This window comes from Gobio gobio (genome assembly GCF_949357685.1).
Source record: "Gobio gobio genome assembly, chromosome: 4".
Classification (NCBI taxonomy): domain Eukaryota; kingdom Metazoa; phylum Chordata; class Actinopteri; order Cypriniformes; family Gobionidae; genus Gobio; species Gobio gobio.
Genome location: NC_137100.1, coordinates 60,582,951 through 60,605,741, shown reverse-complemented (window position 1 = coordinate 60,605,741; position 22,791 = coordinate 60,582,951). Strand labels below are relative to the sequence as shown.

General features: G+C 38.0%; 1 protein-coding gene across 1 annotated transcript in view; it reads right to left on the bottom strand.

Moving 5' to 3' along the window:
- Window positions 1–361: 361 nt before the first annotated feature.
- The window catches only part of paip1 (poly(A) binding protein interacting protein 1), a 25,525-nt gene continuing 3,095 nt past the window's right edge, over window positions 362–22,791 (bottom strand). Inside the window, exons 2-11 of the mRNA XM_079815228.1 lie at window positions 22,253–22,380; window positions 21,980–22,177; window positions 15,908–16,020; window positions 15,493–15,604; window positions 12,825–12,950; window positions 12,460–12,566; window positions 8,783–8,900; window positions 5,833–5,887; window positions 4,730–4,808; window positions 362–1,322 (exon numbers count right to left, since the gene is read on the bottom strand). Coding sequence (XP_079671354.1) covers window positions 1,229–1,322; window positions 4,730–4,808; window positions 5,833–5,887; window positions 8,783–8,900; window positions 12,460–12,566; window positions 12,825–12,950; window positions 15,493–15,604; window positions 15,908–16,020; window positions 21,980–22,177; window positions 22,253–22,380 — 1,130 coding nt within the window. The 3' untranslated portion in view covers window positions 362–1,228. The remainder of the gene's footprint in view (window positions 1,323–4,729; window positions 4,809–5,832; window positions 5,888–8,782; window positions 8,901–12,459; window positions 12,567–12,824; window positions 12,951–15,492; window positions 15,605–15,907; window positions 16,021–21,979; window positions 22,178–22,252; window positions 22,381–22,791) is intronic.

Sequence of the window (22,791 nt, the reverse complement as noted above, 5' to 3'; positions counted from 1 at the left end):
ATAGACGATTTGCTATCTTTTTCTTTATTTTAGAGTGAAATATTCACCATGTTCTTACTATTAATTGCATATAAACAAATGTTTGCATAAAAACGTTAACTGAATATCAATAGTACCACTGATACGTCATACATTTCATTTTTGTTTTGTGAATCACAATTAAATTTTGTCTATCAACAGTTTCACAAAAGTCACAATAGTTAATGTTATATTGTATAATACATTAGCCTAAAATGTACCTTAGTTCACTAGTCTGCATGCGTGAAAGGGTTAACAAGTTGGACAGCATCTCATCTAACAGTCCATTAACTGAGGGGAAAAAAACTATTCTATCAAAAACAGCTCAGGTCTGACCAACAGAAACACAAAGAGGCAGTTTATTAATAAAGATTTATTGCAGGCAAACAATGCAGCAAATAATATTTACAGCTATATTAAAATAAACATTCCTTTATCTGGGATCCATGAGATGTTGGTGATGAGAAAACATCTGTAAATCACAGTGGCGGATGAATCTGTGTAAACCCCCAAACCTGTACTGAGCTTTTCCTCGAGATCTGATTTGACACACTTAACATATGTGGAAAATGTATCCCTGCATTCAAAAAAAACAAACAAACAAACAAACAAACAAACATACTTTAAAGTTGGGGCTCCTCTTTTCCTCAAACATGTGCACAAATTGAAAGTAAAACTCTAAAAAAAAAAAAAAAAAAAAGGTTCAAGGAGAATCTGAGAAAGGAAGAACAGTAGAATTTGGTTCTTAAAACTTCTTACTTCCTGTGCTCTGTAACTGTAATCAGCAAAGAATTGACGAGGAAAAACCCAAACTGATGTGTCCCGTCTCATTCCTCCTGCGTTTACGGAGCAGTTAGTTTGCAAACAAACCACACGTACACTTGATGATGCTACTCTCCGGCTCATAATAAAATCTCACGGCAAACTTTTTTTTTTGGGGATGTTTGATAATTCAGAACACGCATAAAATAAACCTAACAACCCAAATGCCAAACCAATGGCTACTGACAATTTGATGGCCTGATGGACTTGCAAATGATACTGCATTTCAACTAAACAGTAATCCCAGCCATAAATCCAGTGACATTGTAGCCAAGAAGTTCTTGTTGAGAAATGAAACGAAAATCAACCAAAACGTTCTTGGTTCCGCCCACTCTGAAACATTCCAGCTGGTCGGGTACTGTGTTAAACATGACAACCTCACAGTCGCTCATTTCTTTCTTCTTGCGTCCGACTCCATGCAAAACTTCTCAAACGCCTCCTCGATCTCTGGATCCATTTCATCGTCGTCATCATCATTGAAGCTGAAACAGAAGGAACAGTGAAAGCTTATATATGGCCTCGTTCTTAATTTTTATGGAATATTGCAGTATTTATTATAAATGACATCTTGGGTGATTCTCATGTTTTATTTGTGCATTCTCGCTTTCTTTCCTCGTGTCTCAGCTCCACCCTCGTGAGGATGTGAAGAAACCATAGACTGTAAAAAAATATGGACGTAGTGTCACCCATAGGGTTCTGAAGAGCAGTTTTGAAGCCTCAAAGTCGGCCATCTTGGTAGCGCGTCGCGTCACTCCCGGATAACAGAAAATGGGCAAAAAGGCGGGACGTGGGTGGAGCTGAGGTGACATGATGACTAACAGACAGCAGACAAATGGCAATCCACCTGTCACTCAAGTGGCCACGCCCTTAATTATGCAGAATTTGAAGGCTTTATATAATGTAAACGAATGAGTTATAGATAGATATGGAAGCCACTGCCATATTGGTTTCAAGAGAGACTGGGGGTGGTTGCCGCTTGGAAAGCAACGATGCACCTCATGCAAGGAACGAAAATGAGGATGGAGAAATGGAAAGAAAGCTTATTTGTACAGTGGAATATACTTGGTCACTCAAGCATCACTGCAAAACATAAGCTAAAATGATAGGGGAAGGAGATTTTATATGTGCATCAGGTGTCTCGACAAGAAAGACTTCCGCTCGCTCATAGCTCCTCTGGAAGCTTCCTCACTCCTCGTTCCTCGCCTACTGATGGTGCTTTTACGGAATTGAGATGTCCTTCAAGATGGCTAAGTTGGATCGGTTTTCCGGGTCACAGGCTGGAGGACGGAGGAAGCATCCATTAGAGTATTGAGAAGCACCCCTCTTCTCTTCTCTGATAACGCATTTACTGGTGACAAAAATCAAGTCTTACCAAACCTTTTTTCTTGTTCGAGAAGCTGCTTCACTCAGATATACATCAAGACATGACTTCTGTTTCATGCCGACTAGGGATATTAATTTAGCTTTTTTTCCTCCCAAACCGACAACCGATCATTAACTGTTAACGACAAGATTGTGTTAAATTAGAATAAGCGTCTGTGACCCATTAAAATTATCTCATTTCCATATTATATAAACAGAGGAACAAAAGCTGAGTTTCTATTCATTTTTGTGACGCACGCCACAAACAAGGAAATCGAGATGGCACAAAGCACATCCGGTTTGTTTTCTTTATTTTTACAAAAGCACAATATTTTGCTTTAATTGTGAGTTTAAAGTCGGCGTGAAACGGAAGTTGAGATCGTCTTTTTCTCCTTATTGTGACATATCCGAGTGAAACGGCTTCTGAAATTAGAAAAAAAAAATTGTAGGGCGAGGCTTGATTTCGTCCTTCGGGAATTGATTGGATCGTTGGAAGTTGGGCGTTGCTAACAAAATGGAGGCAGATTTGAAGTTTGCACTCAGTTGTGGAGAAAAACTCAATCTATCTCTTAAATAAATGTATTTTCTCTCTAAATCTTTTCTACATATGTTACTGAGCATATTTCCTCACTTTTCGCTGGTTTATGCTACAGATTTCACTTATTTTAAGCCTTTTATGGCTTTATTTCTGTACAACTTTTTTCTCAGCCCTCCCTTATAAGGGACGCAAGCACGTTCACACACGCTGCATTCCTAAGTGCGAGCCGTCACAACAAGCTGTTTGTCCGACTATATTGAGTAATTTTTACATTAAAAAAGCTTTTATTTCTCAAATATTTCTCCCTTTTTGCCTCAAGTCCTAGAAGCCGAGAAAAATGCACCTAACCACCATATTGCTACGATCAGTGACAGGTTTCTGAGGCGGTGCAGAAACGAGACAGGGGGCGATAACCCCGCCCTCGCGCCATAGCACATGACCGGGAGAGAAGAGAAGTCGTTTCATGGGGGAGGGAAAGTTAACGTATTTGATTAAAGATTATAATAAAATTATTTTTTATTATAATCTTATCTTATTGACCATAAATGATCAAGCAGGAGCCTCGCGCGCGCACACACACACAACATATCAGCTCTTGCAAACTTGACTTTGCAGACTGTTCATTATCAAAATAAAATAGTCAACCAAACATATAACAAGATACACTGCTCAATTGAAATAGTCACTGTGCTGTTATTATGCCAAGCAACATTTTAGCGCATGTAAAGGATGATGTTTTATGTGGATATTAGAATGCGAGTGAAGTACAAAGCCTAGTTTACGTAATAAATCAAATACATCGCGAATATGGAAACATTTGGAGTCGTGCCAAATGACAGAGGTAGACTACATGAACCGGTTGTGCGGTTTCTGTTTCAGTTTCACTTTAAACAAATTCATTTTGGCTTGACGTTTATGTAGGCTAGCTACTTTAATTTTTTTTAATGCTTGTTCAGAGCGTTTATTCTTGTGGCGTGAGGGGAACTAAAATAGCTTATAGCTATGTTTATAATGTTTGTAAACATTTCGCTTTATTTACCAGTATTTTACATTATTGTAATAATAATGACTTCTATGCAAATTATGGGTTTTTTTTCTCTCGCTCTCAGAAACCCAATGTATAGCGTATTTTTTATCCATGCAGCAAACGTTTTCAAAAAATACATTTTAAACCGTTTAATTGATAATATTTGACTAAAATCAACGAAATAACAAAAAATATAAACTATATAGACATTTTAAAAAAATCTCAATCTCAATTAATCAGTTAATTATGAGGATCCTTAATGCCGATTTTAAAATAAATGTATGAAGTTGTCTAAATCATCAATATAAGGTTGGATTACTGCACCATGAACAATTAATTTTTGATTATGTTCATGCATTCCTTCATTATAAGTGCCTTATTGCAACTGCAGTAAAAAAAAAAAAAAAATTATATATTTTTTTTGTCAATGTCTCCTGCATTGGCATAGAATACGTGGGGTCGTGGGAGACGTGTCCCTAAAGCCCATCTGTTCATGGCCCATCCAATGGGCTGAAGACTAAGCCCCCCTCTTTCCCTGGACTGCTGACTTCACTAAAAATGTGCTCTTTGACTCCACCCAGCGTCATTGTAATGAGGACAATTACTGGAGTTTGAGCAGAAGGGATGTTCACACCAGGGTTATTATGGTTATAACTAAAACTAAAACCAATAAAACCTGTGTTACTTTAAATAAAATTAACTTTAACTGAAATAAACAAACATTGAATAAATATAAAGCAACACCTCTCATTTTTAGTTCTAAATTAGTTTAATTATTTGACCAAAATAAACTAAATAACTAAAAATAAAAACTATATTAGACATTTAAAAAAATCTCAATGATACTAAAATAACACTAGGCCACACTAACCGCTGCTGCTGGCCTCATCATCCTCTCAGCTTTACTATATATTACTAAGTTGTGCAGTAAACAGACATTATATACTAGATATTCTACTCACGATTCATTTCCATTCTCTTCATATGCATCAGGGAAGTAGTCTTCTCTGTCTAGAATCTCCTGATATTTGTCCGAGTATTCTGTGGTGGGGGAAAAAAAAAAGGACAAATTACACTTTAACACGCTCGTCATTTCTGCTTAAATGAATGCATGACGTTAGCCAACTGCATGATTTGTATCATCTTGGAACTGTACATTTCTGCCATATGGACATTCTTTTGACAATAACCACTAATAACAGATTACTCCTAATTGAAACAGAAAAATGCATTTTCTGTAATGCTGCTTTAAAAAATATGTATTGTGAAAAGCGCTGCACAAATACATGTGAAATGCATTGAATATGAAAAAACTTCTAGAATCCTGTCAAGAACATTTCCATGACATATTATAAACCAAATAATAAAAAAAGAAATTATAGATCACTTAGAGAAAATTAAACCCGTATGAGCATTGTGACATTTTTCATAATCAAAATACATTTCTCATCGTCATAATGCAAATAAAAAAGCTTTTTATAAAGTATTTAGGACGCATTAAACTGATAATGGCTGCAAAAAAATTCTGCTAAATGGCAGCTAAAAATGCAGCTTTGCATTACAGGAATAAATTTCATTTGAAAATATATTCAAATAGAAAACAGTTATTTTAAATTGTAATAATATTTTAGATTTTATTTCTGTTCTTACTGTATTTTTATCAAATAAATGCAGCCTTGGTGAGCATAAGAGACTTTTTAAAAACATGAAAATGTACTTAATTTCTTCATTTTAGTGTAATGAAATAAAAAAATATATTACAACGACAACAAAAAAATACAGTAATTTTTATTAATCTACAAAAAAAATGATAAGAATTTGGTATTCAATTATTACTATATTTTTTTCCTAATGGAAATATGTACTAAAAAAATAATTCAAGTCTTAATGGCCCTAAAATAGGCTAGTTTTTCTGCAAAATATAATTTCAGATTTTCTTTAGATTTTGAACTTGAACATTGTCAGTTGAACAGTTTTGTGATATTCACCCACTTAATATAACACATGAGGAAGTCTGTACATGGGTCGGGGTCATACCAGCAGACTAAAGACTGCCAATACTCACCAGGATCTGCTGCTGTGAAAGGCGTCCCATCAGCTGTGTAGAAGGTTGGTTCATTCTGAGGAACATGAGTGAAACACAGTGAGACTAAGGTACTGTCACAGATTACTTTAAAAAAATAAATTAATTAAAGGGTTAGTGAAAAATGAAATGCTGTCATTAATTGCTCACCCTCATGTACTCACCCCCAGAAGACTTTTGTTCATCTTCAGAACACAAATTAAGATATTTTTGATTAAATCCGAGAGCTCTCTGACCCCACATAGAGAGCAACACAACAACCACTTTCAAGGACCAGAAATGTAGTAAAAACATCGTTAAAATAGTCCATGTGACTCCAGTGATTCCTCCTTAATGTGACGAGAATGTTTTTTGCGAACAAAAAGTAAACAAAAATAATGACTTTATTCAACATTCTCTTCTGTGACACTCTTATGGGCCTTTCACACAGAACGGCACCGCAGCGCTAAGAAATCCATTCATTTCAATGGCGCGGTGGCGGAGCGCACCATTGACGAGCTTGCGCGTATGCCGCGGTCAAAGTTCAAAATATTTTAACTTTTGCCGCTGCGCTCTGTGACGATTACCCGCGCGGCCAATAGAAACGGTGCATTGAAACAAGCACGGAAAGATGAACATAATGGATGAACAGTTTCGAAAACTCCGCCTACTTTGCTCTGGCCAGCGAAGCGCAAATCACTTCGTATATGAAGGGCTACGCTGAACCCAGCGGCCAGCGCAGCGCATTCGGCATCCTGTGTGAAAGCCCCATAAGGCCCCGATCACACAGAGCGTGTTTTTCCGGTTCGAAAACGCGAGGCGCGTTGCTAGGAAACCCCCGAATCAGCTGTGCTGTCAGTCTAATCAAGGTGACGGTCGCCACAATGGAAAGCCTGCCTTTCCATTCATTCGATTGGACAATAGAAAAAAAAACACGATGACTTTTCCGCTCAGAGTTTTCAACTTCATGCACTCAGAGCGCTCCTTCTAAAACGCGAGGTGCAGAAAGCGGTTAAAACGCGAGGTGCCCAGGGGCGCATAAGCAGCGTGCATAACGCTGTAACAGTAATGATTCAATCAGTCGTCTGGCAGGAAGGCCAAAGTCTGAACACCTCACAGCCCTCATGACTTTTCTAATCAAATCATACTTAAACAAATGGCCTGTGTGTTACGCTGATTAGATCCGAGGCGTCATCGTGTAGCCGCAAGAGATTGGATAGCCGACGCCCAAAGAGTTCAACGCTCCAATCTATAAAAACTGGAACCAACCAACAACTCTATGCATTTTCGCCACCACAAGGAACGGACCTCTTGGCATTTCGCCATGAAGGGGAAGACCAACCCTGGTCTTCCCAATCCTGAGAGAAGGCCTCCCCGCACGGAGAGAAAAACCGTCAGACTTCTGGAGCTACTTTCCTAAACTTCAAAGAAGCTCAGCTGGGACTCGCAAATCCTTAGTGAACTTCCCCGATGATTCGAACTCAGACACTTACACAAGAAGCCGTAGTAATGCAAGTATTCTATTTCACAATCAAACTGCTTGGAAAAGGTTGTCTGAATTATTCCCGTTCACAGGAAAATGAATTTCTTGAGGGCTCTTGCGAAAGGACTGTGAAGCTGTCTCTCTCTCTCTGTCTCTCGCTCTCTCTCCCTCCCTTGTTAATTCTTCTTCCCTTTTTATTATTCGTTAAGTTTCATGTTTCCTTGTTTGTACCATATTGTTTGTTTTCTCCAACATATATATGCATATTTCCCCATATGAATCGTAGCTTTGTAAACTGTAGTTGTTTTATTAAAACCCAATGATTGCATTAAATTGAATCCGTATTGTTTTGCTCACAAATATCGAAGTCAATGAGACGTAAGATTTTAGCTACCCATTTAAGTTTGATTTTCCTGTATTACTACTTCAGTAGTACAAATTGTACAAACATAAGAAATATTATTTGTCCTGATCAAGTAGATTAATGTTTCTTAAGGTTTGTAAGATTGATAATTGATGAAAAAATCAATTTGGATAAAAGTTACTTTTAAATGATTAAAGGTTCCATTATACGTAATATTGTCTGTACAACAAGCAAATCATATTCATAGACTCATGAATATTAATACCATTTGAATTAATTATTCCCCGAAACTCATTGTTGCTACAACGCTCTCTGCCAACAGAAATCTATTCAAAAGAGGCGCCTCTCGCTGTAAAAACGCATTGTGTGATCGGGGCCTAAGTGATTCACGCAAGCATCACAACGCATGCATGTGGTGCTCAGCCAAAAGTGAGCCGCCGTTCTGCCGTAGAACTCAGAAGCGCTACATTGTGAATTGTCCAACAGCGTGAATAGCGTATGAGAGTGACAGGGAAGAGAAGAGAAGACATGGTGAATAAAGTTGTTATTATTGTTTGTTTTTTTGCGCATGAAAAGTATTCTCGTCACTTCAAAACATTAATATGTTTAACCACTGTAGTCACATGGACTAATTTAACCATTTCTTTACTACCTTTCTGGACCTTGAAAGTGGTCGTTGTGTTGCTGTCTATGTGGGCTCAGAGCTCTCGGATTTCATCAAAAGTATCTTAATTTGTGTTCCAAAGATAAACGAAGGTCTTAAGGGTTTGGAACCACATGAGGGTGAGGAATTAATGACAGAATTTTCATTTTTGGGTGAACTAACCCTTTAATACTTTTATTCAACAAGCATGCATTCAACTGATCATTGCAGCTGAAATTAAGCTATAAATTAAGCTTTATAAATCACATTTTAAAATATATTCAAATAGAAAACAGTTATTTTAAATTGTAATAATATTTCACAATATTATTGTTTTTACGGTAGATATGATCAAACAAATGCAGCCTTGGTGAGCAGAGGAGACTGTCACGGATTACATATTTTACTCCAAAACCTCATTATGTGCATCTGGATTAATTTAATTTTTTCTGCAAACACGCACCATAAAGTAGTTGGGGTCATTGTCAGGTGTAGCATCACTGGGCACAGCGGCTGTGTGAACTCGCCCCCAGTTACTGGACTGTAACTCCACCAGTTTCAATAGCATCTCTCTGACATCTCTACAAAAGCACAGATACAATAGACATCTCAATAATGCAATTGAATTGCTCACCTCAATATAAAGGCAATTCACACTGACAGTCATATGCAGAAACAAAGCAACTGGAAGTTGACAGTTTCTATTGTCATGAGCAACAATAACCGTTGATGCAACAAAGTTGTGCTTTTATGCAAATATACAGTGATTACCAAGGGGAGTGCAGACAGTGATGCTCATAAACCTCAACACTACATACATACAGTAGAGACCAAAAGTGATGTCCGGAGGGGATATTTGTTCTCAATGACCCTACAAGTTCAATTACACCATCAAAATATCAGGTTATCAATATTTCATTGGTTCTCTCATGGTTTTGCAATTGTTCATACTTTCTTTGTCTGACAGGCTGGCCAAAAATTATGTCTGCACAATTTGGCTTGTTTCAATGCAAATCACAAAGAAAACAATTGACTCCAAGCACAACTATAGCCGCGTTTCCACCGCGGGAACTTTCTCCAGGAACTAGGGACTTTGGGGTGGTACTCTGTGTGTTTCGACCGCAGGAACCGGGGTCTAAATAAATTTCCGGGTAAAGATTTCCCGCTCAAAACGGCCCTGCTTGTGAGGTAGTACTTTTTCAAAGATCAGGAACTTTCAGGGGTGAGACTTGGGCGCTGAACATGCTGATTGGTTGAGCTCACGCAGCATTTTATTTCAACCTCAAAGTTTTTTGGGGAGCGTGCAGTAAGAGTTGTTTGCTATTCGAATCAACAATGGAGTTTAAAAAATATGAGCGATGGACCGACGGCGAGGTTCAGGCTTTAAGTGCAACAATACGAAATCCAGTGGGCTCTGGAAAGTCACGCGCAGTCCTACGTCACCGGACTAATCTTCACGGTACTTTAGACCACGATGGAAACGTAGACACCAACAGGTCTTGGGGGGGGTGTTCCTGGGACAAATTGTTCCGGGTAATTTCGGTGGAAACGGGGCTTATGCAATATGCTTACAAAATCGTTTAAAGGGGTCCGATTTTGCCCCTTTTTACAAGATGTAAAATAAGTCTCTGATGTCCCCAGAGTGTGTATGTGAAGTTTTAGCTCAAAATAACCTACAGATTTTTATAGCATGTTAAAATTGTCACTTTTTGAGGGTGAGCACTTATACTTGTTGTTATGATTTTTACATCATAAAATATCATAATTTAGAAATAAAAGGCATTTTTTCTATACTGCTGTTTGCCCTGTGGCTGAATGCCCTGTTACAAGAGTGTGTCTGCTGTGAGACTTCAGTAAAAACGCCCACTGTTGTGATTGGCTGACATCTTTGCATTTGATATGAGCGGAGGGGGCGTGGTTTAACGAGGTCTATGAGGCACGAGCTGCTGCCAGAGAGACGGATGGACCGGAGTTCACTTCACATCGGTTCTGTCAGTCTCAGTTCAGTGAACTGTTTTAGTTACAGCATATACTTCAGGTTATTAGTCTATTTCTAGTCGGAGGGGCTGTCACTCATGTCAGAAAGTTAGTAACTTTAGTAAATTATGGATCAGCGCTGACTGGAGACGCGAACCGTTTAGAACGATTCAGTCCGATTTGGTGAACTGATTCGGTTCACTAAAAAGAACCGGTTCAAAAGAAAGATCGTTCGCGAACCGGACATCACTAATGTACCAGAGACTGAGATCAGAGATTGCTAACAAAGTTATTTATAGTAACTACTGAGTTATGAGAGCGCTGTCAGCATGAGTTTATTTTGTTTGTATTTGAGAGTTCTGAATAAACACGAGTCCCAGTCACGCCGAGTCTGTCTTCATCATTATTACCAACTTTGTAGGCCTGTTCACACCGGGACGATTTTCGCGCGCGTTTATCGCCGACGTTTAACGCCTCGTGACTAAACAATGGGCGCCAATGTGAGTGTGCACACCGACGCGTAAAACGGCAGGCGTAAAAGCGTCATTTAAAAAAAAACGCCTCGGGTTCGTTTTTTTATTTTGACGCGGCGCGTTAAAAACTGGCCGACCAATGAGATCAGCGCTTTTGTTCACGTGCCTGGAGCTGCTGAAGGGACAGTAAAACACGACTTGGTGGCGCTCAAGCACAAAATCGGTCTTGCCGAGCACACATTGATACGACGAAGAAGTAGTAAGTAGACAAAGAAGAAGATGAGCTGCTAATGCTGCTAGCCAGTTAGCAAAAAGTGTGTGAATGGTTTTGCCATAGACATAATATATCTGTGGTTTTGTCAAGCACGTAAATACTGTCTCTCCTCTTCTTCTGTGTGACAAGCGAGTGTCAGAAGCGTAAGTGCCGCAGCACCATCTTGTGTACCGGGAGTGCATCTACTGAATGTGCACGTTCACTCGGCGCATTGCCAGTGAAAATTGCTTGGGTGTGAACACTCAAGACGCGCCGAAAAACGGCACGAAAAACGCTGACGATAAGCGCGTGCGATATTCGTCCCAGTGTGTACAGGCCTTTACAGCTGTCGAGATGAACAAGTTATGAGTAAGTGTTGATAATACCATTATTTTTAGATATGTTCCTATCATATGGAAAGCGTCAGTGACGCACATTGAGTACACAGCGCAAACAAAGACACAACAGCAGTAATCGAATGTAATCCAGTTTATTGTGGGAATAGCTGGCTAGCCTAGCCCAGATACCCTCACGCTTACCCCCCTTCTGCTTAATCTCGTGCCGCATAAGGCGCCTCCGCTGTGGGCCAGATGCAGTACTGGGGGTCGGGGATGTAGGAGGCCGACCGGACAGTGCAGCCCGAGCCTCGGCGTGTGTGAGGTTTATCTCTAAAGATGTAACGACTGTATGCACATTGTAGAACCGATAGATGCGACGAGGACGTACAAAAACACTGACTCACAAGATAGAAAACACGAAAACACCGTTCTGTCGGGAGAGAGAGAAGCCGCAGTGTGTGCACGAATAATAAATAACTAGCTAGTAGCTACACATAAGAAATCACTGATCACAGATCAGAAGGAACTGAAAAAAGACTTCTGTTTTCATTTGTACATCCAAACACTGAGAAACTGCCAGCATTCACTCGTTCACAAGCAATGATGCACTGATCTCTCGAGCGTTTGCATGGGTGTGCCAGATTCTCTGGGTGGAGGAAAGAGAGGTAACTGTTCCTGCTTGGACGTCAAACCAGGAGACTTTAGGATTGGCTCGTCTGGCCTGTCATTTTCTCAAAGGCAGAGAAAGACAGCCAGAACTCGGGTTTACACCGATCAACATTTCTATCCACTTGGGGACAATATGAAGCAGCTCGCTGTAGTCCCTACCAGCCATTTGTTGTAGTCCGTAAAAAGCGATTTCTTTAATTAAAATATCTCCCTTTGCTTTGAATTTTGAGCGTTGTAACTTTGCAGATGTTGTTCATGCTCAAACAGCAACATTACACACTAACTAAAGTTAAAAAAGTGAAATCATAATCAAGGACCCCTTTAATAAATCATTAATATAAGGGTGAAGATGTCAATTTTCCTAAGATGGACATCACTTTTGCCCCCAACCCTATATACTAAACAATCTACTGGTGCCCGACTCACTCACCGGCTGCATTTGGCGTCCAACAAAATTTCTTCAATCTTCTTGATGATCTCCTTCATGTCTGACTGCCCTTTCTCCTTCCATGTGTCATCCAGAATGGAACCGCTCAGCTTGTCAGATCAGTACAGTAAAACAATGCAAGTCAACGCCAAAAGCATAGTAGTGCATTATTATCTGATTAAATTCATTAAATGCTTGATTAAATTAAAGGTATTATTCCATATCAGTGTTTTGAGTTGTCTGGAAATTTCAAAGTCTTTGTTTATGTCAGGATTACTGTCACTAATGATCTTAAGCGAAGTCCTGAGGTCACTTGACAACAACCATTTACTGCAGTTACCCTGTATAAGAACAGGAATATTTCAAACCTTGAGTAATCTGACAGCACACATTAGATTTGGGTCATCTGGGTGAGAGAATAATGTGTTCAAAAGATCCTTCAGCGCTGCCAGTAAGACATCAGCTCGTCCTGGTGTGCCTTTCCCACTTTTCACCTGAAAGACATTAAAGAATTGAAATATAAAATTGTAGTAGATCACATATTTGGGCAACAGAATAAAAACACAGCTACAGTTGAATAACAAGCTACAAATCTGAAAGCTGTTTTTGCATTTTTATCTATAATGTAAAAATTACAAAATCTGACTTACGAATTCAAGCATATATGGCAGGTTTTATATACTAGGTTATGCAAAGGAATAGACATGAAGGGTTTTAATTGGTTTAAGCTTTAGCATTACATAATTTTCAGTAGGTCAAGCTCTGCCGAGGTTTATTTAGTAATGATGAGCGGCTGATTGACCAGGGTTAGTTAAATTAACTACATTTAACTAAACTAAAACTGTTAAAAGAATTGTCAACTGAAAAAAATTAATAATCAAACAAATACAAGATGGAAAAAATTGAACTAACTGAAAATGAGAAATAAGTTTAACTGAAATAAGTTTAGGTTGAAGCACAATAAATACAATTTTAATCTGAACTAAACTGAAATGTAATAAATAAAACCTAAATCATAATATTTAAAAATAATAGTATCAGTATAGTTTTATTTAATGCCATGTCAGCATCTGTGGCTTACTCGTGGCAAAAACTGAATTAAAATATTATAAGAATTACATATATATATATATATAATAAAAACAAAATAAACAAGGAAACAGAAAAAGATACAGCAATTAATATTATACAAGATTTTTAACATTAACATATGATACAAATTCTAAAACCTTTTCTGGTAAGGTAATAAATCCTTAAGTGAGCTTTATTTAAAATAAAAAAAAAATAAAAAAAAAAAATATATATATATATATATATATTTATATTTATATATATATTTATATATATATATATATTTTATATATATATTTATATATATATTATGTATATATATATATATATATATATATATATATATATATATATATATATATATATATATATATATATATATATATATATATATATATATATATATATATATATATATATATATATATATATATATATATATATATATATATATATATATATATATATATATATATATATATATTTTATACATAAAAAATATGATCAGAAAATCAACGTGCCTAATAATTCTGCACTCCCTGTACAAAATACAGAGATATACAATTTTGACTGGCATTTATAGTAATTTATATAGTAAATATATTAGTAGTATAGATTTTATGTCGGCATCTGATCTTCATGGCAAAACTGAATTACAAAAAAATACAGTACGTGTAGAAACAATGCAAATGTACTGTGTGTCTATACATGAATGAAGCGTGCGATCAGTGATCGAGAGCGCACGCATACACTACCAATCAAAAGTTTGGAAACTGTACTATTTTGATTGTTTTTGAAAGAAGTCTCTTCTGCTCACCAAGGCTGCATTTATGTTATTAAAAAAACAATAAAAGCTCTAATATTGTGAAAAATTATTAAAATGTAAAATAACTCTTTCTATTTGAATATATTTTAAACTGTAATTTATTCCTGTGATCAGAGCTGAATTTTCAGCATCATTACTCCAGTCTTCAGTGTCACATGATCCTTCAGAAATCATTCTAATATGAGGATTTGCTGATCAAGAAACATTTATGATTATTATCAATGTTTAAAGCAGTTGTGTAAAAAACATTTTTTAGGGTTCTTTGATGAATAGGCACCATTCATCAATGGTGCGCACCCGCACTAATCTAATCTACAAGACTTCATCAAGTAGTCTATGCACGCACTCTCTGTGTGTGTGTGCATGTGTGAGAGATATACTCGATAATGTCAGATCGCACATCGTTAAAACAACAACTACTATATTTTCATAGACGATATATAATCGCACACCCCTAGCCCAACCCCTAAAAATAACTCCACACCATCACCCCCATCCACCAAACTTCACACTTGGCACAATACAGTCAAGCTAGTACCGTTCTCCTGGTAACCGCCAAACCCAGACTCGTCCATCAAATTGCCAGATAGAGAAGCTTGATTGGTCACTCCAGAGAACACATCTCCACTGCTCTAGAGTCCAGTGGTGGCGTGCTTTACCCCACTGCTTCCCACGCTTTGCATTGCACTTGGTGATTTAAGGCTTGGATGCAGCTGCTCGTCCATGGAAACCCATCCCATTCCATACAGCTCTCTATGCACTGTTCTTGAGCTAACCTGAAGGCCACATGAAGTTTGGAGGTCTGTAGATATTGACTCTGCAGAAAGACTTCTGCGCACTGTGCGCCTCAGCATGCGCTGACCCCGCTCTGTGATTTTACGTGGCCTACCACTTCGTGGCTGAGTTGTTGTTCCCAATTGCTTCCATTTTGTTATAATACCACTAACAGTTGACTGTGGAGTATTTAGTAGTGAGAAAATTTCACTAATGGATTTATTGCACAGGTGGCAACCTATCACGGTACCACGCTTGAGTTCACTGAGCTCCTGAGAGTGACCCATTCTATTTGCGTGTGTGTGTGTGTGTGTGTGTGTGTGTGTGTGTGTGTGTGTGTGTGTGTGTGTGTGCCGGGAACTGACCTCCAGGTTAAGGTAAAGCTCCCCCAGAAACAGCACATATGAGTGAAACTTTTTCTGGGTCTCTGGATCTCCTCTCACGGCCTGCTCCCTCCGGTCATACTCAGTTCGACACCTACACAAACACCAAAGAATGGAGTTTAAGGATAAATGAAACTTACAAAAATGAGAGTAAACAAAACTGAAAGTGAAGGAAGTACTGTGTCTATTAATGGGTAAAGCTACAGTAATGTCTTCAGCTAGTCAGCTTGAGACCCTTTCTAAACTGGTTATATCTCTTAAGCCTAGTGAATGTTTTATTATGAGCAGAAGGATAACCATATTCATCCGCACACTCACGCAGAGCCAAAGCACAACCAAAACAATGTTTGTCTGCAAAATCCATGCAGTTTTGTTTTTTAACCGTTAGAGGGTTTACCTCTGCAGCAGGAGCTGCCGGAAGTTTCCGCTGTGTGGAGTGAGACGGATTTGATGAGACAGATGGTTACAGAGCCGCGCACCAGTGTAGGCGAAGTTAGTGATAGACGTGGACTGTGGAAAACAAATACAGCACTGATACATGATTTGAGATATACCAATTACAAAATGTAATAACGGATTATCCGTAATATAAAAATACCCAAGGTGTTACAGAGGCCGTCTCAGGTTACATGCATGCTTTTTCAACAGAACAGACAATGAGCATGCAAAACTAAATTAAAAAAAGACAATTTTGAGTAAAGTTCATGCAGCTTTCTGTCATTATTTAGATTTCATATTATACATACACACTGCCGTTTGAAAGGTTGGGATACGCACGTTTTTTAATGTTTAAAAGGGGTCATGAACTGGCTTTTTAACATTTTTTATACTGTTGTCTGAGGTAAACGTATGACATTTGCATGGTTTTTACATTCAAAAACATCATAATGAATAAGTAATAGGCTATTTTCTGCCCTGGTTTTGAGCCTCTCTCATGGAACGCTCGGTTTTTATGGGCGTGCCACACTGAAGACATGGAAGTAAACGCTCACTGCTATGATTGGATAAGCTTTGCATATTATAATGAGCTTCTGCTCCCCCGTGAGGAATTGTTTTGAAAGCGTGAGGGAAAACGGCAACCGGAATGATTCGCCCACAGGGCTCGCAAAATGTCTTTATCAAACAAACACAATGATTTATCTCTCACCCACCCGCAATTAATTGGAATGTTATTTTTTATTATTTATTCATTATGGCCCACCCAATCGGTGGATAGAACCGCAAACCGTGCTTCACTAACACACACACACGCACACACGAGCCTCACTGCAGAGTCAGACAAATCAGTATTATCAAAACTTCCGGGATTGTATTTTTCCTTCAAATATCAAGTCAAGAGAGTGAACAACGCACCTCAAGAAAGTAATGTTATTTCACTATTTAAGATAGCCTGTCAGTAGGCTGGTGATACGTTTTGGTAGCCCTGGCCCATACATGTGCGAGTCTGATCACGAATCACAGCACAATGAACCAACAACACCTCAAATAAAGGATTCTCCAGCCTGTTATGTTCAATTAGACACGTACACATCATCAAACTATCTGTAACAATGCAATACTATCACATATAAAACACATCACATAAGTGTGTTGCTTCATTCATTCATGTAATCTCATCCGTTCTGCAAATCCAGTCTCTTGTTTACAAACGAATCCGTGGAGAAATGAAGGAACAACGCGCAATGTCTTCCCCATGTGAGCTGGATATTCATTAAAAATAAAGTTCATCCATGCATTCATAATATTGGAATCCGAATGAAGCTTATGCAGCATGTTTATTGCTTGGAAGTTCCATAACATGTCAGGCACGAATCGGTGGGTGGGGCTACAGAATTAGGCATTAGTTGTCTTCGGTTAAGGCAGCGTTTCACCACACTCTGATGTCACAGGGACGCACATTCCCAGATCAAGCGTTTGCTGAGCCAGCTGTCAACAAGGAACAAGGAAGTTTTCAGCTCTGAAACTTCTGCTGAAACAGGATATTCTTATATTACCATGACCTCTTATATATCAAAAGCTCAAGGGAAAGTTGATTTCTCAATTCATGACCCTTTTAAAAGAAGTATCTTGTGCTCACCAAGACTGCATTTAGTAGATTAAAAATACAAAACAAACAGTAATATTGTGAAATATTACAATTTAAAATAACTTTTTTTTATTTTAATATATTGTAAAATGTAATGTATTCCTGTGGTCAAAGCTGAATTTTCCGCATTACTCCAGTCTTCAGTGTCACATGATCCTTCAGAAATCATTCTAATATGATGGTTTTCTGCTCAAGAAACATTTATGATTATTATCAATGTAGAACAGTTGTGTACAATTTGTTTCAGGATTATTTGATGAATAGAAAGTTCAGAAGAGCAGCTTTTATTTGAAATATAATCTTTAAAATATTGTACACAACTGTTTTCCACATTGATAATAATCATAAATGTTTCTTGAGCAGCAAATCATCATATTAGAATGATTTCTGAAGGGTCATGTGACACTGAAGACTGGAGTAATGATGCTGAAATTCAGCTCTGATCACAGGAATAAATTCCATTTTACAATATATTCAAATAGAACAATATATTCAATAAAAGTAAATAAATGCAGCCTTGGTGAGCATAAGAGACTTATTTTTAAAAATCTTACCGATCCCAATATTTTGAACGGCAGTGTGTGTGTAATACACATATATATATAAATATACACACATATACTGTACACATTTATATTTTTAAATATATTCTCTTAATAGATATATATAAACATAAATAATTATTATAACATAAACTGTAATAATTTTTGTTCTGCAATAGTTTAAGAATATATTTGAAAATACATTTGGAGAATATAATTTAGTATTGTACCAAAGTCAAAAAGTTTGATATGAAGTTTTGATTTAAAAGAACAGTTCACTCAAAATTTAAACATCTGTCATAATTATGAAACAACATGAGGGTGAGTAAATAATGCTGAAAAATGAATTTTCAGGTGAACTATTCCTTTAGGATGTGCACTCTGACAGGTTAACAACACACTAGGGATGAAACAATTACCGGTTTCACGATAAACCACGATACAATCTAGTGACGGTTAGTAATATCGTTTAAAATTTAATTATCATTAAAACCACGTGTGATTATCACGATTTTGAAAACTTGCGGTAAATCTTGTCCAGTCAGCGTCAGTCTGGTGCAGGTGCAGCGCAACGCTGTTTTTTGAATGAGAAGAAATGGCAGAAGGCAGTGACAGCACTCGGGGGATTGTTCAGCCCTCTAAAAGGACCAAATCTGAGGTGTGGTCATATTTTGGCTTTTACAAAAGTCCTGAGGGAAACTTAATCGAAGATGGTCACCCTGTCTGCAGAACATAGTATATGTATATTGTAAGTATGTGTATATTGGTTAAAGCTGTGAGAACCACACTCACATTGTGTAAATTATTTATTGTTTATTGTAGAGTTTACTGTGCTGTGAGTAATTGTGGGCGCATCAGTGTAATCTGATGCTGCTCTAAATGTTGTACATGTCATGTCGTGACTACTATGTTGCTCGGAACTGCACCAAGAATTTCACCTGCTGTTGCACTTGTGTACATGGCTGTGTGACAATAAAGTGATTTGATTTGATTTGATTTGACATGCCAGAAGAAAGTCGCTGTAATAGGAGGAACACTTCAAATCTGCGAACCCAGGGCAAGTGGACTTTGACCTCACCAAAACTACGTCTGGCAAATAATAACGTGACGCGAATAAACAAATTCAGACAAGACTAAGGTTACATTTAAAGGGTTAGTTCACCCAAAAATGAACATTCTGTCATTAATTACTTACCCTTATGTCGTTCGACACCCGTAAGACCTCTGTTGATCTTCGGAACACAAATGAAGATATTTTAGTTGAAATCTGATGGCTCTGAAAGGCCTCCATTGGCACAATGGCACGGTTCACTCTCAAGACCCTTAAAAGGTACTAAAGACGTCGTTACAAAGTCCATCTCACTACAGTGGTTCTAAAATAACTTTATGAAGCGCAGAGAATAGTTTTTGTGCGCAAAAAAACCCTAAATAACAACTTATATAGTGATGACGATTTCAAAACACGGAATCATGAAGCTTCGAAGCGTTATGAATCAGTGAGTCGAATCATGATTCGGATCGCGTGTCAAACCGCCAAACTGCTGAAATTTGGCGATCCAAACTGCTGATTCGACTCACTGATTCATAACGCTTCAAAGCTTCATGAGGCGGTGTTTTGAAATAGTCATCACAATATAAGTCGTTATTTAGGGTTTTTTTGCGCACAAAAACTATTCTCGCCGATTCATAAAGTTATTGTAGAACCACTGTAGTGAGATGGACTTTGTAACGACGTCTTTAGTACCTTTTAAGGGTCTTGAGAGTGAACCGTGCATTGTGCCAATGGAGGCCTTTCAGAGCCATCAGATTTCAACTAAAATATCTTCATTTGTGTTCCGAAGATCAACAGAGGTCTTACGGGTGTCGAACGACATAAGGGTAAGTAATTAATGACAGAATGTTCATTTTTGGGTGAACTAACCCTTTAAATGTAACCTTAGTCTTGTCTGAATTTGTTTATTCGCGTCACGTTATTATTTGCCAGACGTAGTTTTGGTGAGGTCAAAGTCCACTTGCCCTGGGTTCGCAGATTTGAAGTGTTCCTCCTATTACAGCGACTTTCTTCTGGCATGTTCTGCAGCCGTTCGACACCCGTAAGACCTCTGTTGATCTTCGGAACACAAATGAAGATATTTTAGTTGAAATCTGATGGCTCTGAAAGGCCTCCATTGGCACAATGCACGGTTCACTCTCAAGACCCTTAAAAGGTACTAAAGACGTCGTTACAAAGTCCATCTCACTACAGTGGTTCTACAATAACTTTATGAATCGGCGAGAATAGTTTTTGTGCGCAAAAAAACCCTAAATAACGACTTATATAGTGATGACGATTTCAAAACACCGCCTCATGAAGCTTTGAAGCGTTATGAATCAGTGAGTCGAATCAGCAGTTTGGATCGCCAAATTTCAGCAGTTTGGCGGTTTGACACGCGATCCGAATCATGATTCGACTCACTGATTCATAACGCTTCGAAGCTTCATGATTCCGTGTTTTGAAATCGTCATCACTATATAAGTTGTTATTTAGGGTTTTTTTGCGCCAAAAACTATTCTCTGCGCTTCATAAAGATATTTTAGAACCACTGTAGTGAGATGGACTTTGTAACGACGTCTTTAGTACCTTTTAAGGGTCTTGAGAGTGAACCGTGCCATTGTGCCAATGGAGGCCTTTCAGAGCCATCAGATTTCAACTAAAATATCTTCATTTGTGTTCCGAAGATCAACAGAGGTCTTACGGGTGTCGAACGACATGAGGGTAAGTAATTAATGACAGAATTTTCATTTTTGGGTGAACTAACCCTTTAAGGGGGCTTGACATTAGCAACCGCCATTTGCGGGTGTAACGTTATTTCGGCTGCACACTAGCCATTTTGGCGGTTGAACTTATTATAATCTTCTCAAAAGCCGTCTGTTTTAATCGCGTTGCACATTATAACAAATCACACGTGTTTCTATTGAGTTTATGAAAGCAATGTCTCATAATCAGAGGTCGTTCAGATTAGCCAGAGTTTTGTTCAGAGCGCGCGCCGCTCTCACTCGCTGAAATCTGCACTCAAAGCAGAGATGAACGTGCGATGTACGCAGGAGATTCATTCATCATACCGTGATTGACTGTTTCTGTTCTATTTCAGCAGCAAAAACAGTTTCAAACAAACACAGCAGAGCCACAGCGCATCTGATATAACTGGCATAAAGTTGGCGAATTTAGGGACCGTCTCTAAAGTTACACACAACATTGGTAACGTTATACACGTTTCAAACTTCAATAGCATTTGAAGAGAATGACAGTCATAAAACTGACTGTAAAGTGTTCATCTAGGTGTCAGGTATGATGCACACCTTTTGATATTTAATAAAATAAACAGTCAAATCATGAAAATATGGATATGCATTATTTCACTAGGATACTGTTTGGGGCTCTTACACAAAATATGCTAGATTTAAATGCATCATAGCTGAACACGGATGAGAATATTGCTTGAGAATATATTTACAGAGATAATTTTAGAGATTATATTTAAACCAAATTATTATTATGTATACGTTGCTATTGACGACGGCCATTATAAGGAAGTAAATCCCACAGAATAGAATCTAGCTTTAAAAAGTGCAAAGAGCTGCTTTATTTATTTGTTGTTTGTTGATTTTCAAATATAGAACTTGTTGAAATGTTTTAAGTGCGTGCATCTGTTCTTTTTGAACACTCATCTCATTTGAACAAAACCGTGATAATATTGATAACCGTGATAATTTGGGTCACTATAATCGTGATGTGAAATTTCCATAGCGTTTCATCCCTACAACACACAGATCCATAATCAGAAACTCATCACAAGCACACCTGTACGTAGATGAGCTCTACGAGCTCCTGCAGGATCTCCTCAGTAGTGACCCAGCTGTTCAGCGTGTCTGTGATATACTCAATTTCTGACTCAAAGGACCCCGGAGATGAGTTCAGATGGCTTACAAAATCCTGAACTAAATCAGAGAGTGAGGCCTCAGCGTAGTATCCTTCAGACTCATCCGAATACGCATCATCCTATAGAGAGAGAATATTAGACTAACATCCGGGTAAAGAAAATAAAAAATAAAAAAAAGAGCCACATAGACTCACCTGGACTGATGCATAACATCCTGGGACAAACTCAGGTGCGGCAGCAGACAGTTTGGAGTTTTTCACCAGTGCATCTGCAGCACTGCTGCTATTGTGTCCAACATTTGAAAGTACAGGGGATCCTCTATCTGGAAGATGAACAAATGAAGACCTTTATTAATCCATTTAACATTTGTAGTCACAACCTAATTCCCCATCTGCATTATTTCTTAGTCTTGATGACCATTCTAAAACGTGGGAAACAATAATGATAAAGACTTGTAGTGTAGATGCAAAAGCAACCCCAAATAGTAACATCATACAGACGAGACGACTTCTTCACTCAGGTCACATGACAGATTGGTCCAGATTAACCATCTCGCCCACTGACTGATGGTGACCGTATGACCAGCTTTATTCCAAAGACTGCAATAACCTTCATCACACAACATCAAAGTTTACAAGTGTGTCAGATTTAAAAAAGAGAGATCACAAATCAGTTCAACAGAAGAGAATATCAAGTCAACCAAAGATAAATCAAAAAATAAATCTATCCAGAA